The sequence below is a fragment of the Lithobates pipiens genome, unplaced genomic scaffold, assembly GCF_037356315.1.
Source record: "Lithobates pipiens isolate NorthernLeopardFrog02 unplaced genomic scaffold, aLitPip1_a1.2 Scaffold_27, whole genome shotgun sequence".
Taxonomy (NCBI): Eukaryota; Metazoa; Chordata; class Amphibia; order Anura; family Ranidae; genus Lithobates; species Lithobates pipiens.
The window spans coordinates 179,073,941-179,091,349 of NW_027507788.1; the positions used below are offsets into that span (position 1 = coordinate 179,073,941).

The 17,409-nt window shown below is 47.0% G+C and overlaps 1 protein-coding gene across 1 annotated transcript in view; it reads right to left on the bottom strand.

Moving 5' to 3' along the window:
- Positions 1–3,708: 3,708 nt before the first annotated feature.
- LOC143933003 (indolethylamine N-methyltransferase-like) overlaps positions 3,709–17,409 on the bottom strand; it is a 59,243-nt gene continuing 45,542 nt past the window's right edge. The window contains exon 3 of the mRNA XM_077455920.1: positions 3,709–4,226. Coding sequence (XP_077312046.1) covers positions 3,803–4,226 — 424 coding nt within the window. The 3' untranslated portion in view covers positions 3,709–3,802. The remainder of the gene's footprint in view (positions 4,227–17,409) is intronic.

Genomic DNA, 17,409 nt, shown 5'->3' on the forward strand with positions numbered 1-17,409 from the left:
ATTTATGTTAGTACTGTCCCTGGTACTGGTTAAAAAAAAAAAAACACTAACCTAAAGCTTTAGATAAATATAGTAATAACAAATGATGATGAAAAAGTATAACTAAAGAAAGTCACCTTTTGTGATAACGTAAACATTTACTTTTTGGTTTCTATGATGTGTATATCTAATTAATATTTAAAGTAATTTATTTATCATGCTATTTAAAAAACGTAGTTTATTTATTATTAGGGATGAGCCAAACATCCCTCAGCAGAACATGCGAACAGGCAAAAAATTTGAATATGCGAACACTGTTAAAGTCTATGGGACACAAACATGAATAATCAAAAGTGCTCATTTTAAAGGCTTATATGCATGGCATTGTCATAAAAAGTATTTGGGGACCCCGGTCCTGCCCCAGGGGACATGTATCAATGCAAAAAAAGTTTTAAAAATTGCAGTTTTTTCAGGAGCAGTTATTTTAATAATGCATAAAGTGAAACAATAAAAGTGAAATATTCCTTGAAATTTCATACCGGGGGGGGGGGGGGGGGGGTGTCTATAGTATGCTTGTAAAGCATGTTTCCTGTGTTTAGAACAGTCCGAGAGCAAAATGACATTTCTAAAGGGAAAAAAAGTAATTTAAAAGTACTCGCGGCTATAATGAATTGTCGGTCCCGGCAATACACATAAAAGTCATTAAAAAAAGGCATGTGATTCCCCCACAGTCCATTACCAGGCCCTTTGGGTCTGGAATGAATATTAAGGGGAACCCCGAACCAAAATTAAAAAAAAAAGGCATGGAGTTCCCCCTTCAAATTCCATACCAGGCCCTTCAGGTCTGGTATGGATACTAAGGGGAACCCTGTGCCAAAATAAAAAAATCTCCACAACCCTTGCCCGATGGTTGTGGGGGTCTGCGGGTGGGGGGCTTAAAAAGGGGACGCCCAGTTACCGGCCTCCCCCCTGTGTGAAATGGTAACGGGGTACAAATGTACCCCTACCATTTCACAAAAAAGTGTGAAAATTGTAAAAACGACAATACACGCCTTGGGGCAAGTCCTTTATTAAAAAATAAGTGTCCCACAAAGACCAATCATTCATCTTCTTCTTTTCTTGCTCCGACAGACCGAAAAAAAAAAAAAATCCACATGGTGACCCTGCCCCCCTTTGACACACAGGGACATCCCTATGGCTTCCCTGTAGCATCCGAGGGGGCGGGGCCACCTGGTGATGTAACCGAGTGACTCCATCCCCTCTGACACTAGGGATGTCCCCATGCGTCAGAGGGGGCAGAGTCACCTGTCGATGTCACCGTGTTGCCCCGCCCTCAGTTATAAAAGAACTGTCACCTGAGAGGCCAGTCATTACGGCGGATGCCGGTGTGTGGATTTTTTTTCTTTTTGGTCCATCGAGCGAGAGAAGAAGAAGATGAATGGACTTCGTGGGACACTTTTATTTAAACATTTTTTAATAAAGGATTTGTCCCAGGGCATGTATTGTCGTTATGACCATTTTCCCACTTTTTTTGTGAAATGGTAGGGGTACATTTGTACCCGTTACTATTTCACATGGGGGGAGGTCGAGATCAGGGGGTCCCCTTGTTAAATATTCCAGATTCCAATAAGCCCCCCACCTGCAGACCCCCACAACCACCGGGCAAGGGTTGTGGGGATGAGGCCCTTATCCCCATCAACATGGGAATAAGGTGCTTTGGGAGGGCTGCTACCCCAAAGCACCCCCCTATGTTGAGGGCATGTGGCCTGGTACAGTTTAGGAAGGGGGCGCTCTCTCATCCTCCCCTTTTCCTGCGGCCTGCCAGGTTGCGTGCTCGGATAAGGGTCTTCTATAGATTTTTGGGGGGACACCCCACACCATTTTTTTTTATTTTGGCGTGGGGTTCCCCACTTTAAAGGCATACTATAGACACCCCTCAGGTAGGAAATTTAAAGGAATATTACACTTTTATTGTTTCACTTTAAGCATTATTAAAATCACTGATCCCGAAAAAACGGCCGTTTTTAAAACTTTTTCTTGCATTGATGCATGTCCCCTGGGGCAGGACTCAGGTCCCCAAACCCTTTTTATGACAATACCATGCATATAAGCTATTAAAATTGGCACTTTTGATTTCTCCCATAGACTTTTAAAGGGTGTTCCGCAGCTTTCGAATTTGCCGCAAACGCCTCAAATTGTTCGCTATTCGGTGAACAGGCAAACACCTGATGTTTGTGTTGAACTTACGTTTGACTCAAATATCGGGCTCATCTCTATTTATTATATGTACACTGTGATATTGGAGCCATAGATCATGAGCCAAGCACCTTAGTAAATGCAAAAGTCCCTTTTAGCCCTTGTACACACGGTCGGACATTCCGACAACCAAATCCGTCGGATTTTGTCCGAAACTGTTGCATACACAAGGTCGGACAAAGTTGTCGGAAAATCCGATCGTTCAGAACGTGATGACGTTATTTCGTTACGACAGGACTACGTTCAGGCTAGTAGCCAATAGCTTTGGTGTAGGAATTTGATCTGAGCATGCGTGGTACTTTGTCCGATTGGAATTCTCTACACATGAACGGACAAGGTCCGATCAAGTCATGTTGTTGGAAAATTTTACCGACAGGTTGGAAAACTTGGTCCGTCGGATACTCCAACGGAAACAGTCCGATGAAGACCACACACAGTCGGATTATCCGACAAAACGGTCCGATCGGACACATTCCATCGGAATCTCCGACCATGTCTACAAGGGCTAACAGTCAAAAACAGTCCAACAGAAAAAACAGCTTATCCTCTGGAAGCAAAAAATATCGATCAATTGTTGTTACAAAAACATAAACGCTCTGCTCACTGCCACTTCTACTTTAACAGGGTGTTTGAAATCTCCTGGATGCCTAAGGTGTCCCAAAGACATCAGAGTTCAGCAACCTTGTCTCAGCCACGCGCTAGCCCACATTGCTCATTTAGTTGTGTTTTTCTTCTCTACTTCACCTCACAGACTGGCACTGAATGTTTCCTTCCCCTTGTCTGGACTCTGATGCAAACGGGTGAATTCTTCAGGGTGAAAGTTCTTTCTCACCCAAATAGTTCTCTGAAACTCCAAATTTCGGTTCCCAAATGAGGACTTATTGATCCAGAGGGGACCATAAGTCAGTCTTCTTCTCTCCCTTGGGTTTAGACTCACAGTTTGGGGTAAAGGGCCAATCACAATGGTCCTTTACCACGTGATCAGCTGTATCCAATGGCTGATCACGGATGTAAACACAAGCCAGTTATCTGTGTTTCTTTCCTCACACTGACAGTGCTAGGAGAGAAGAAGGAAGCCAATAACCAGCTTGTGTTAAAGGGGCATCAGCACTGATTATCAGTGTACTGATTATCAATGCAGTGCCCACCAGTGCTGCCAATCAGTGACCATCCGTGCCACCTATCAGTGTTGCCTACCAGTACCCATCAGTGTCACCTATCAATGCCACCTATCAGAGCCCATCAGTGCCACCTATCAGTGCCCACCAGTGCTACCTATTAGTGTCCATGAAATGTCCTGAAATGCGTTTGTTATCAATCAATAGATAAAAAGATAAGTTGTATACATAAAAGGTTTACAATATTATTCCAAGACAAGTATACACACATTTATATTCTGAATGATCTTTATTAAGATAGTTAACACAATTTAACACAAATTAATGCAAAATAACATTGCTGACTTTAGTGCAACTGCTGTGATTTCTGACTGCCATAGAACCCAGAGGCCAACATAATTCTATTTGGCTTGATTTGGCACCAGATTAATGCTATTCGCTCCAATCATCTACTCCCCTTTGCGTCCTACAATGAATAGCATAGCTTTATAATCAGTGAGATCGCTGACATTGCGTCTCCTCTGCACTGCATAGTAATCAATGGCTAAACCCACCTTACCAAGGGCATTTTTCACAAACTCCTCATTACATTTAAAACAATGGAACCGTTCTGCTCCAGCAACCCAGTAAGTTGCATCAATTATTGCAATAATTAATAGTTGGCCTCCATGTTTTAGCAGCTTTATGATCTTCTCCAGATTCTTTATGTATTCATCTTCATTTTTACTGATAATTTCCAGTATCCCCGCACTAATAATACAATCAGAAATTGGTAGTAGCACCGGGGAAGTTATGTCTTCCTGTTCAAAATCACATTTCAAAATCTGCTTGATGGATGACTTTAGGCGCATTTCTTTCTCCTGAAATTGATCTCTGAAAGAAAAAAAAACATAATATGGACATTACAGGAAATATATCAATATAAAGTGATATGGTGTGAAAAGCAATTCTGCCAATATTCAGTTAGAATGTAATTTGACAAGTTAAAATAAATTTGTCATACTAGTGTAGTACTACCCCCATAGGAGAGGCTAATGGCAGGGTTCCCCAATCGCCACTACTGCAAAGACAGTCACACAGCATTTCCTTCTTGTATCCAGACACAGTGATCAGACCTTTGGCTTTTTTGTTGTTTTTATAGGGGATAACTTGGATGGGGTAAGGGCAGGGCGGTCTTAATAGCATCATGGACCCCTGGGCAAAGTAATGCACTGGGACCCCTATCAGCTTGCCCCAATTTACACACCTGCTTTCAAGAAATAAAGTATAAATAGTTGATAGAATTAAACATAGATTCATTAGTACTTTCAAAAAAAATAAATTTTACAAAAGGAAAACATTCCATGAATCAAAAACTAATCAACACAGAGGGCACAGTACAGTGGGAAATGCAGTACAATACTGGGATCAGGAGAGCACAGTATAGGTTCTGGGATACTTCCCACGACACGACCATCTCGGGACAGTTTAGTAAAAATCTTGAATGTCCCAGACAGTTTGCAAATATGATGTAATGCAAGATTATTGCGGGATGCCATGCACCGGGGGTCCCTGGGCAGTGCCCAGGAGTGCCCTTGCATTCAGATGGCCCTGGTTAAGGGATTATGGGATACCCAACTTGAAAATGTCCAACAATTAAAACCGGGGACAACTTCCTCCCTATTTACAGATTGAGACGGGGCCGCGGTCTCGTCTCAGAAGTTCGGACCCCTACTCCTTCCTCCGCCACCAGACCAATTATAAAGCACAGCGCGCTACACGCACGCAGTAAGGACCTGGCTTTGAAGCCAAAAGCTGGGCTCCCTTACCTGGAATGGTGGCGACTGCACCTGACAGTTGATCAGAAGATTGGCTAGGGTGCAAACATTGCAGGCTCCCTGGACAGATACGTGTCCATATATTAAAAGTCATCAGCTGCAATATTTGTAGCTGATGACTGATCTTTAAGTTCATTCTCATAACTGATTATTCACTGTGATTGTATTTCAATACATTTTACCTTCGACTAAATGCATTTCTCATTTTTGCAATCTGCCTAATAGTCCTTTCCTGTGCATGGCATGGCTGCATACTGATGGGTCAAACCTTACAGGGATACAAGACTGACTATTCCATAAATAAAGAAACTCTACCTAGCACCAGAATCCTTTTTTTATCCTCACAGTAATAGTATGCAGCTACTGTCCCTAGCAAGAAATGAATTACTAATGAAATGAATTTTTGTACTATTTTTACCCTTCCCTGACTGTTTAACTTTGATCCTTTCCAAGCAGGTTCTCTGAAACTCTCCTCCCTGAATTCCTAATACCATGGGTGCTAAAGGGGTCCCTCATAAGGAACTCTATTATGGTGGTTGTGGAGGTAATATCCAATAAGCGGGTAACAGAGTAATGTGGTGTTCAATCAATGAAGCACAGGACATGTGTCCCATGCTTTTATTTCCATGCTTTCAAACAGGCTTTCTGAGCCAGTGCATATGGAAATCAGTACTTCAGATAAGCCAAATTGGCTCTACGTATTGAATCTGCAAAGGTGGCTGAACATGGGAACTTGGATCACAATACGTCTGATGTCAGCACTCAAGGCTGCACAGCTAATTTTCAGGATATTCTAGTCCAGGGCAAATAACGATGGTCAGAAATAATAACAGTCTTCAATATTCTGGAACTTTGAGCAGCATGACAAACATTGTACTTATTGGTTTTAGGAAGAAAACTCTAATTAAAACTCTAATTCAAGTAAACAAGAAGATGGTAGTGTCCTATTTTCCAAAGCAAGAGAGAATGAAATGCAATACCATCCTGAAGGAGGCCAAGCCAATGAGCACTGCACAGTGCATTCTGCACCCTGATTGGGCAAAGCTTTGCCCAATCATGGCGTAGTGTAAGCTGGTTGTTAGGGAGCAGGGCTGGGAAGCTGGCTGCTAGTGATGGCCGAACGGTTCGCCCGGCGGTCGTTTCGCGGCGAATTTCCGACTTTCGCCGTCCGCGGGTTCGAACGCCTTTTTCCGTCGTTCGCCCCGGCGGACTTACGTGTTTAATGTATACAAGAACTTTAACCTTTCGTGACACGTTTATCATGTGTTACAGGACAACCAATTGAGACATGACAGCTCATGGACACTTGGACATTCCCCCTAACCTATAAATACACCCGATCCGGTGGCCATTTTACATTCTTTCTTCTGTCACTGTAGGGAAAGGATCCTGTGTGGAGTAGGGACAGAGAAAACGCTAGCTATTTGGTACACAAAAGTTCTTTTCAGGACTGGTATAGGTGTTAGGTCAGCAGCCTGAGTTTCTTTTGTCAGTTTAGATAAAGGGACAGAGCGCTGTATGCTGCTATTTTAGGGACAGCTCAGCCAGATTAGTCTTTCTTCATCATCATCATCATCATCATCATTAGCTGTTACTATCAGGTCCACAAAAGAGCTGTTCCAGCTAATCGTTCCAGCCTACTCTTTTTTGCCAATTTGTATAGGGACAGGCAGGAAGCAGTGTGTCAGGCAGTGAGGATAATTTTAAAGACTTGCTGTTACTATTAGTTCCACAAAGGTTCTTTTCAGGACTGGTATCAGTGGTACGGTAATAGGCTTGTACACGTATAATATTCTTTCTTCCAAATATAGAAAGAATATTATACTTGACTGCTGCCCTTCTGCTGCAGTCTGCTAATCATTCACAACTCACTTGTTCCACAAAGCTCTTTATCAGGACTGGTAACTTGGTCTGTCTAGGGTGCTACGGTACATAGGCTTGGGTGCGGTACAGTCTGCTGTTCTGTAAGGACCGCTATCGGTCCACAATACATAGGGTTGCCGTGCACTACTGCTGACCGCTGCCCTATACTGCAGCAGTCCTTCAGCGGTATAGGGACTGACGCACAGTCTGCTAAACACTAATACACAACCTGCTTGGTCCACAAAAGTTCTTATAAGGACTGGTAACTTGGTATAGGGTGCTACGGTACATAGGCCTGAGTGCAGTACAGTCTGCTGTTCTGTAAGGACCGCTATCGGTCCACAATAGATAGGGTTGACGTGCACCACTGCTGACCGCTGCCCTATACTGCAGCAGTCCTTCATTGGTATAGGGACTGACGTACAGTCTGCTAATCACTAACACACAACCTGCTTGGTCCACAAAAGTTCTTATAAGGACTGGTAACTTGGTATAGGGTGCTACGGTACATAGGCCTGAGTGCGTTACAGTCTGCTGTTCTGTAAGGACCGCTATCGGTCCACAATACATAGGGTTGCCGTGCACTACTGCTGACCGCTGCCCTATACTGCAGCAGTCCTTCATTGGTATAGGGACTGACGTACAGTCTGCTAATCACTAACACACAACCTGCTTGTTCCACAAAAGTTCTTATAAGGACTGGTAACTTGGTATAGGGTGCTACGGTACATAGGCTTGAGTGCGGTACAGTCTGCTGTTCTGTAAGGACCGCTATCGGTCCACAATAGATAGGGTTGACGTGCACCACTGCTGACCGCTGCCCTATACTGCAGCAGTCCTTCAGCGGTATAGGGACTGACGTACAGTCTGCTAAACACTAATACACAACCTGCTTGGTCCACAAAAGTTCTTATAAGGACTGGTAACTTGGTATAGGGTGCTACGGTACATAGGCTTGAGTGCGGTACAGTCTGCTGTTCTGTAAGGACCGCTATCGGTCCACAATAGATAGGGTTGACGTGCACCACTGCTGACCGCTGCCCTATACTGCAGCAGTCCTTCAGCGGTATAGGGACTGACGTACAGTCTGCTAAACACTAATACACAACCTGCTTGGTCCACAAAAGTTCTTATAAGGACTGGTAACTTGGTATAGGGTGCTACGGTACATAGGCTTGAGTGCGGTACAGTCTGCTGTTCTGTAAGGACCGCTATCGGTCCACAATAGATAGGGTTGACGTGCACCACTGCTGACCGCTGCCCTATACTGCAGCAGTCCTTCAGCGGTATAGGGACTGACGTACAGTCTGCTAAACACTAATACACAACCTGCTTGGTCCACAAAAGTTCTTATAAGGACTGGTAACTTGGTATAGGGTGCTACGGTACATAGGCTTGAGTGCGGTACAGTCTGCTGTTCTGTAAGGACCGCTATCGGTCCACAATAGATAGGGTTGACGTGCACCACTGCTGACCGCTCACCTATACTGCAGCAGTCCTTCAGCGGTATAGGGACTGACGTACAGTCTGCTAATCACTAACACACAACCTGCTTGTTCCACAAAAGTTCTTATAAGGACTGGTAACTTGGTATAGGGTGCTACGGTACATAGGCTTGAGTGCGGTACAGTCTGCTGTTCTGTAAGGACCGCTATCGGTCCACAATAGATAGGGTTGACGTGCACCACTGCTGACCGCTGCCCTATACTGCAGCAGTCCTTCAGCGGTATAGGGACTGACGTACAGTCTGCTAAACACTAATACACAACCTGCTTGGTCCACAAAAGTTCTTATAAGGACTGGTAACTTGGTATAGGGTGCTACGGTACATAGGCTTGAGTGCGGTACAGTCTGCTGTTCTGTAAGGACCGCTATCGGTCCACAATAGATAGGGTTGACGTGCACCACTGCTGACCGCTGCCCTATACTGCAGCAGTCCTTCAGCGGTATAGGGACTGACGTACAGTCTGCTAAACACTAATACACAACCTGCTTGGTCCACAAAAGTTCTTATAAGGACTGGTAACTTGGTATAGGGTGCTACGGTACATAGGCTTGAGTGCGGTACAGTCTGCTGTTCTGTAAGGACCGCTATCGGTCCACAATAGATAGGGTTGACGTGCACCACTGCTGACCGCTGCCCTATACTGCAGCAGTCCTTCAGCGGTATAGGGACTGACGTACAGTCTGCTAAACACTAATACACAACCTGCTTGGTCCACAAAAGTTCTTATAAAGACTGGTAACTTGGTATAGGGTGCTACGGTACATAGGCTTGAGTGCGGTACAGTCTGCTGTTCTGTAAGGACCGCTATCGGTCCACAATAGATAGGGTTGACGTGCACCACTGCTGACCGCTCACCTATACTGCAGCAGTCCTTCAGCGGTATAGGGACTGACGTACAGTCTGCTAATCACTAACACACAACCTGCTTGTTCCACAAAAGTTCTTATAAGGACTGGTAACTTGGTATAGGGTGCTACGGTACATAGGCTTGAGTGCGGTACAGTCTGCTGTTCTGTAAGGACCGCTATCGGTCCACAATAGATAGGGTTGACGTGCACCACTGCTGACCGCTGCCCTATACTGCAGCAGTCCTTCAGCGGTATAGGGACTGACGTACAGTCTGCTAAACACTAATACACAACCTGCTTGGTCCACAAAAGTTCTTATAAGGACTGGTAACTTGGTATAGGGTGCTACGGTACATAGGCTTGAGTGCGGTACAGTCTGCTGTTCTGTAAGGACCGCTATCGGTCCACAATAGATAGGGTTGACGTGCACCACTGCTGACCGCTGCCCTATACTGCAGCAGTCCTTCAGCGGTATAGGGACTGACGTACAGTCTGCTAAACACTAATACACAACCTGCTTGGTCCACAAAAGTTCTTATAAGGACTGGTAACTTGGTATAGGGTGCTACGGTACATAGGCTTGAGTGCGGTACAGTCTGCTGTTCTGTAAGGACCGCTATAGGTCCACAATAGATAGGGTTGACGTGCACCACTGCTGACCGCTCACCTATACTGCAGCAGTCCTTCAGCGGTATAGGGACTAAGAGTTTTGTCACAGGGTCATTTAAAAAATGACATGCAGAGGAAGAGGCAGGCCCTTCCGCAGGGGTGGTAGGGGTAGGGCAGGAGCAACAGGCTTGAGCCAAAGTGGGAAGTTGCAGAAGGTGCGTTCAATTACTTTAAAGGATGCACCAGACTTGGTTGAGTGGCTCGCTCAGCCTTACTCTTCTGCACCCTCCTCATCCTCTCGATCTGCACCCTCTTCTTCACTCTCTGCTATGTGCACCCCCAAAGACACTACCACCAACAACACGACCACCACCACCACCACCACATACCTTCCGCTTGAGTCACTGGAATTATTTTCCGATCCATATCAAGAGGACATTTCTGATGCGCAGCCACTCTTGGTATTGGATCAGGAAGAGGAGGTAGCAACAAGCGCTACTCAGCAGTCTGACGCCAGTACCCAGATCAGCCCAAGGAGGAGGTTGGTCCCCGGTGTTGCTGCCTACTCTACTTATAGCGGTGGGGAAGGTGACGTTGATGATGACGTGTCTAGTGATGTCACGTGGGTGCCCACAAGAGAGGAAGAGGAGGGGAGTTCAGAGGGAGATATGGACCAGCAGATAGGGAGGAGAAGCAGCAATGACTTACATTGCACAGCAGGGACAAAGCAGACTGCAAATGTATCAGGAGCGAGTCATCGACCATGTACGGTCACATCTGGCGCTCCCAGGACACCGGCACATGGCTCCGCAGTGTGGGCTTTTTTTAACGTGTCCGCTGCTGACAATAGCGTTGCCATCTGCAATCTTTGCAGTCAACGCGTTAGTCGCGGTAAGCCCAATACTCACCTAGGGACGACCGCCTTAAGAAGGCACATGAGCAGCCATCACCGAGCCCAGTGGGAGCAACGGAACACACAAAGCCACACTGCAGGCTCTCACCGTCCAGCCTCGTCTTCTACTTCTCCTTCTCCTCTCTCCTCACAATTGTCCTCCACTCCACCTTCCATCACGCCAAGCTCACATTTTTCTGCAAAAAGGCAGGCTTCCGTGGGCCTAATGTTTGAGCGTAAAAAAATGATGACGCCGGATAACCCTCTTGCCCAACGGTTGGCGGCTGGCTTGTCAGAACTCATAGCCCGCCAACTACTGCCATATAAACTGGTGGACTCGGAGGCCTTTCGCAAATTTGTGGCCATTGGAACACCACAATGGAAGGTCCCAGGAAGGAAGTATTTCTCAGAGAAGGGCATCCCAGAGCTATATGGCCATGTTCAGCGGCAAGTGAATGTATCTCTGGCACACAGTGTCGGTGCCAAGATACATCTGACCACAGACACGTGGTCTAGCAAACACGGGCAGGGAAGGTATATCAGTTTTACTGCCCACTGGGTGAACCTTCTGACGGCCGTCAAGCATGTAACCCGTGGCACCCGTGTAGATTTGGTTTTACCGCCACGGATTGCATGCAGGCCTGACTCTTCTTCTCCTCCTCCTACTCCATCCTCCTCCCTCTCCTCCTCAGCTGCCTCCTCCTTTTCCGCTGCTAGCGTCTCTTCCACTGCACCGCCCAAGCTCCCCAGAACCTATTCCACATGCCAGGTGAGACGTTGCCATGCCGTGCTGCGTCTGTTGTGCCTGGAAGCAAAGAGCCACACTGGCCCGGCACTCCTTTCAGCTTTGCGTTCACAGGCAGATGAGTGGCTAACACCGCTCAATTTGACAGTTGGTAAAGTGGTGTGTGACAACGGTGCCAATCTGCTTAGCGCATTGAAACAGGGCAAAATCACGCACGTGCCGTGCATGGCACACGTCTTAAACTTGGTCGTGCAGCGATTCCTTGTCAAATACCCTGGGGTCCAGGACATCTTGCGGCAGGCAAGGAAAATCTCGGCCCATTTCAGAAGATCTTACACGGCCATGGCTCGCCTTGCTGACATTCAGCGGCGACACCATCTGCCGGTCAGACGTCTTATTTGCGATTGCCCGACGCGATGGAACTCAACCTTCTATATGCTTGATAGGCTGCTCCAGCAGAAACGTGCAGTTAACGTCTACCTGTATGAACTCTGCGAAAGAAACGGTTCTGGGGAGCTGGGTTTTTTTTCACCGCGCCAGTGGCTGCTCATGCGCGACACATGCAGACTTCTGCGGCCATTTGAGGAGATCACCAAACTGGTCAGTCGCAGCCATGGCGCCATCAGTGACATGGTACCTTATGCCTTCTTTCTGGAGCGTGCATTGCGTCGTGTCATTGATCAGGCTGTGGAGGAGCAGGAGCGGGAAGATGAGGAAGTCGCAATGCTGGATGAATTCCCAGGGGGGGCTACTCTATCTGAGACAAGTCAACAACAGGAGTCTGATGAGGAGTCAGAGGAGGATGGTGCCGGGGCGGATGAGCAGGAGCAAGAAGAGCATGCTTTAAACCTTTCTGGGATCCCTGTTGTGCGAGGATGGGGAGAGGAGAATGAAGAGGACGACATTATCCTGGATGATGAGCAGGAGCCAGGCCACCACACCGCTTCCACTTTAGTGCAAATGGGGGCCTTCATGCTCCAGTGTTTTAATAGGGACCCCCGTATAAAAAGCATGAGGGTCAAGGACCAGTACTGGGTGGCAACGTACTTAGACCCCCGGTACAAACACAAAATGGCGGAAATGTTACCGCCGTCGCAGAGGGCTGTCAGAATGCAGCACTTCCAGGCCTTGCTTCGAGAAATGCTGCATTCTGCTTTTGCGTGCGCTGGCAGAGGAGCAATTCCCACTCCCAGAGAAGGATTTGCGGGTACCAATCCAACAGCGCCTGCAAGAAGAGGCCGGTTTGAAGATGTGTTGGTGACTTCGGATATGAGGTCATTCTTTCAGCCGACCCATCGACAGGTGTCATCCGGATCCAGCATCAGGGAACGCCTAGACCGTCAGGTGTCCGACTACATTGGGTTAACGGCCGATGTGGACGCTCTGAGGAGTGATGAACCCCTAGACTACTGGGTGGGCAGGCTTGACCTCTGGCCAGAGCTTGCCCAATTTGCAATCGAACTGTTGGCTTGCCCCTCATCCAGTGTCCTGTCCGAAAGGACGTTCAGCGCAGCAGGGGGGATTGTGACCGATAAGCGTACTCGCCTAGCTCACCACAGTGTTAACTACCTCACATTTCTAAAAATGAATGAGGCATGGATCTCGGAGGAATTCAACACATGTGATCAGTAGACCATGTATATGTCTATAAACAATTTTTGGAATCAAGCACACAGACCTTCTTAATTCATTTGGCTCACTTCCCTGACCCAAAAAAGCACACCGTACTATATGCCCCTACCCTCCTCTTTGAAGAGGTTGAGCGGTGTCATATTTCTACTGGGGCTGCTTATTATGAGGGGTTCCCACCATCCCTGTGCTGTGCTGACTTCCTCCTGGGTGTTCTTATTATGAGGGGCTCCCACCATCCCTGTGCTGTGCTGACTTCCTCCTGGGGGTTCTTATTATGAGGGGATCACACCATCCCTGTGCTGTGCTGACTTCCTCCTGGGGCTGCTTACGGTGCTGCTGTCAGCGCTGTATGTCACGGAGCTGCTGTCAGCGCTGTATGTCACGGAGCTGCTGTCAGCGCTGTATGTCACGGAGCTGCTGTCAGCGCTGTATGTCACGGAGCTGCTGTCAGCGCTGTATGTCACGGAGCTGCTGTCAGCGCTGTATGTCACGGAGCTGCTGTCAGCGCTGTATGTCACGGAGCTGCTGTCAGCGCTGTATGTCACGGAGCTGCTGTCAGCGCTGTATGTCACGGAGCTGCTGTCAGCGCTGTATGTCACGGAGCTGCTGTCAGCGCTGTATGTCACGGTGCTGCTGTCAGCGCTGTATGTCACGGAGCTGCTGTCAGCGCTGTATGTCACGGAGCTGCTGTCAGTGCTGTATGTCACGGAGCTGCTGTCAGCGCTGTATGTCACGGAGCTGCTGTCAGCGCTGTATGTCACGGAGCTGCTGTCAGCGCTGTATGTCACGGTGCTGCTGTCAGCGCTGTATGTCACGGAGCTGCTGTCAGCGCTGTATGTCACGGAGCTGCTGTCAGCGCTGTATGTCACGGAGCTGCTGTCAGCGCTGTATGTCACGGAGCTGCTGTCAGCGCTGTATGTCACGGAGCTGCTGTCAGCGCTGTATGTCACGGTGCTGATGTCAGTGCTCTGTATTACGGTGCTGCTGTCAGTGCTCTGTATCTCCTGCACCCTCTTGTTTGCCTACCCTGGTCCCTGACCTTCCCTCTCCTCCATTGCCTTCATTAGCTCCATAGTCCTGAATTGTCAGAACAATTTCCCAAATAAAAAAAAAATGCTTGTAGTTATCGATCCCAAATTCACCTCATACATGTATTATGCTATTGTCCAGGTGGTGGGACTACGTGCTACCCCCTAATAATTACCCCGTGGCCGCAAATTCGACCTAAAGGTTTGCGAAATTCGCCTCCCATTGAAGTCAATGGAGCCCGCGGCGAACGGTCGTTTTCGCGAACGTTTGTGTCCGTTCGCGTTTCGCGTTCGCGAAACGTCCCGTCGGAAGTTCGTCCATCACTACTGGCTGCATCGTTCTTAACAACTGATGAGTCATCAGCTGTCAGCAGGGAGAACCCCTGGACAGCTGAAGTGCCAGTAAAAAAATTAAGAAAAAAATGGCGTGGTCTGGTATGGGTTTGGAGGGAATCCCACCAAATAAAAATAAAAAATGGCGTGCAGTCCCCCAAAATCCATGCCAGTCCTTATCTGGGCATACAGCCCGGCAGGTCTGGAAAGAGGGGGTGAGTGAGTGTCCCCTCAACATGGAGGGTGAGTGCCCTGTGGCCACCCAAAGCACCTGTTGATGGGAACAAGGGCCTCATCCCCACAACTGTGGCCATTGGTTTTGGGGGTCTGCAGACAGGGGACTTATAAGAATCTGGAAGCCCCCTTTAACAAGGGGCCCCCAGATCCCCCCATGTGAATGGGTATCAGGTACATAGTAACACCACCCATTCACCAAAAAAGTGTCAAAATGTAATAAAAACACACTTTTGACAAATCTCTTATTAAAGATTAAAAAAATTGTGTCCCTCAATGTAAATCCATCATTAATCACGCCACCCACCACACCGCTGACCCCAAAAAATAAAAATCAGTTGAAATTGCTATGCCTCCTGGAAAAGCGTCCCGTCAAATGTCTGCTCTGCACTTTTACATTTTTTATATAGGTAAGGGGTGGGGCCACCTGTCTACATCACAGGCCCAGCATGCACCAGTCCATGAAGTCATAAGAGGGCGGTGACACCGGGTGATGTAGCCAGGTGGCTCTGCCCCTTACCTATATAAGAAATGTCAAAGCACAGAGCAGTCATTCAGTGGGAGGCTGTCCCAGGAGGTGGGAGTGTTTTTTTTATTTATCCATTTTTTTGTGTTGGTGGGCAGAGTTATTGACAATAGATTTACATTGAGAGACACAATTTTTTAGGTTTTCACATGGGGGCAGGATCTGGGAGCTTCCAGATTCCAATAAGCCCCCCACCTGCAGACCCCCCCAACCACTGGTCATCAACATGGGGACAAGGTGCTTTGGGGTGAGGGGGCAGAGCCCCCCTGCTCAAAGCACCCAACCCCCATGTTGAGGGCAAGTGGCCTGGTATGTATAAAATAGCTCAATTCTGTTGGGGAGTTGGAGAAATAGCCCACATCCCTAATAAAACAGATAAATAGCAAAACAAGAACTCTCTGACCGGACTTTAAAAGGCGTTGACTTCAAAGATTATATATGCGGACATTGAATGTATAAAATGTATATAAGTTTAATAATACACATTTCTAAAAGATAGATACATAGAAAGTTTGACCACTTTGGAGTTACAACACAAACAATCTCAGTCGATCATAGTGGAGGAAAAATTGACGCAAAGCAGATTATCCTTGAGACTTATCCTAGATTTAAATATCAAAAGATCCTTTTTCTTTAAAAAGAATATATTTTAAGAACATGGAGACAAAAGTGGGAAACAATTAGCCAAAGCTTTGAAAGACACAACAATATCAGGTCACATCCATGCCATTAAAAACAAGGAAGGAACACCAAAACATAAATCCCAAGAAATCGCAGACCTCTTCCATAAATTTTGCTCCAAATTGTATAACCTCCCACCTCAGCATAAACCATCCCACCTAACGCAATCAAAATGGGACATAATTCAATCCTTCTTAGCCTCCTGTACACACGGTCGGACATTCCAGCAACCAAATCCATCGGATAAATTCCAACGGATTTAGTCAGGAAGTGGTCCGGAAGTGGTGTCGCATACACACGGTCGGACGTTCCGGTTGGCAAGAACGCGGGGACGTAAGCCGCGTACAATGGGACTAGAAAAGGGAAGTTCAGCACCACGTCTGACACCCTTTGGGCTTCTTCTGCTGATCTCGTGTTTATCACGTGTTAGTAGAAGTTTGGTGAGAGACAATTTGCGCTTTTCAGATTTGTGTTTCAGTTCGTTACTACTCTTCAGTTTGTGCTTGTCGGTGCGTATCTGATTATCAGTGTGTGTAGTCAGTAAGCATTTGTTGCTCATTGTGGACTATATCTTGGTACAGTACGCTTTGATTTGCATTGCTTACTGTCTGCTTGTTTCTGCTTTTCAGGTCGTTCTTTCAGGCATTGGTGTTTATCGGGGCTTTCTGTTGTCCGTTCTGACCAGCCGACCGTTTTAAACCATGTTTCGTGTACGTACTCGTCGTAGAGTTTGTGCTGTGCAGGGGCTTGGTGTTGGGCTTTTAGCTTTCACACAAGCCCGGTCCATGAACAGGGCGAGGAGGAGTTTGTGTACCAAAAATTGGTTGCGCCAGTGTGACCAGTTCTCGCACATGCCTTTACTCCGTGAGATCCGGGAGAATAATCCTGATGATTTCAGGAATTATCTCTAGATGACGGACCCCGTTTTTCACCATCTGCCGGCTTTGCTGTCCCCTTATATCAGCAGGCAGGATACCTGCATGCGGCAAGCCATCACTCCGAAACAGAGGCTCATCGCCACGTTGTGCTACTTGGCGACAGGGAGAAGCCTTCAGGACCACAAGTTCTCCACATGCATCTCCCCCCAGGCTCTGGGGATCATTATTATACTGTTATGCCATCATTCAGGTCCTGCAGAAGGACTATATGAAGGTAAGTTTTCTCCTTTAACATCACATTCTATGTATTTAATGATTGCTAATGTCTTGTATTTCTTTCCTCATTCCTTAATTACCATGATTGCAATATGCATTGATATGCTGTGCCCCTTTGTCCTCATGCATGCTGGAAGCTTTTCAAGTTCCTTTTTTGTCCTTCATGCATATTTGCCTTCACTAACTT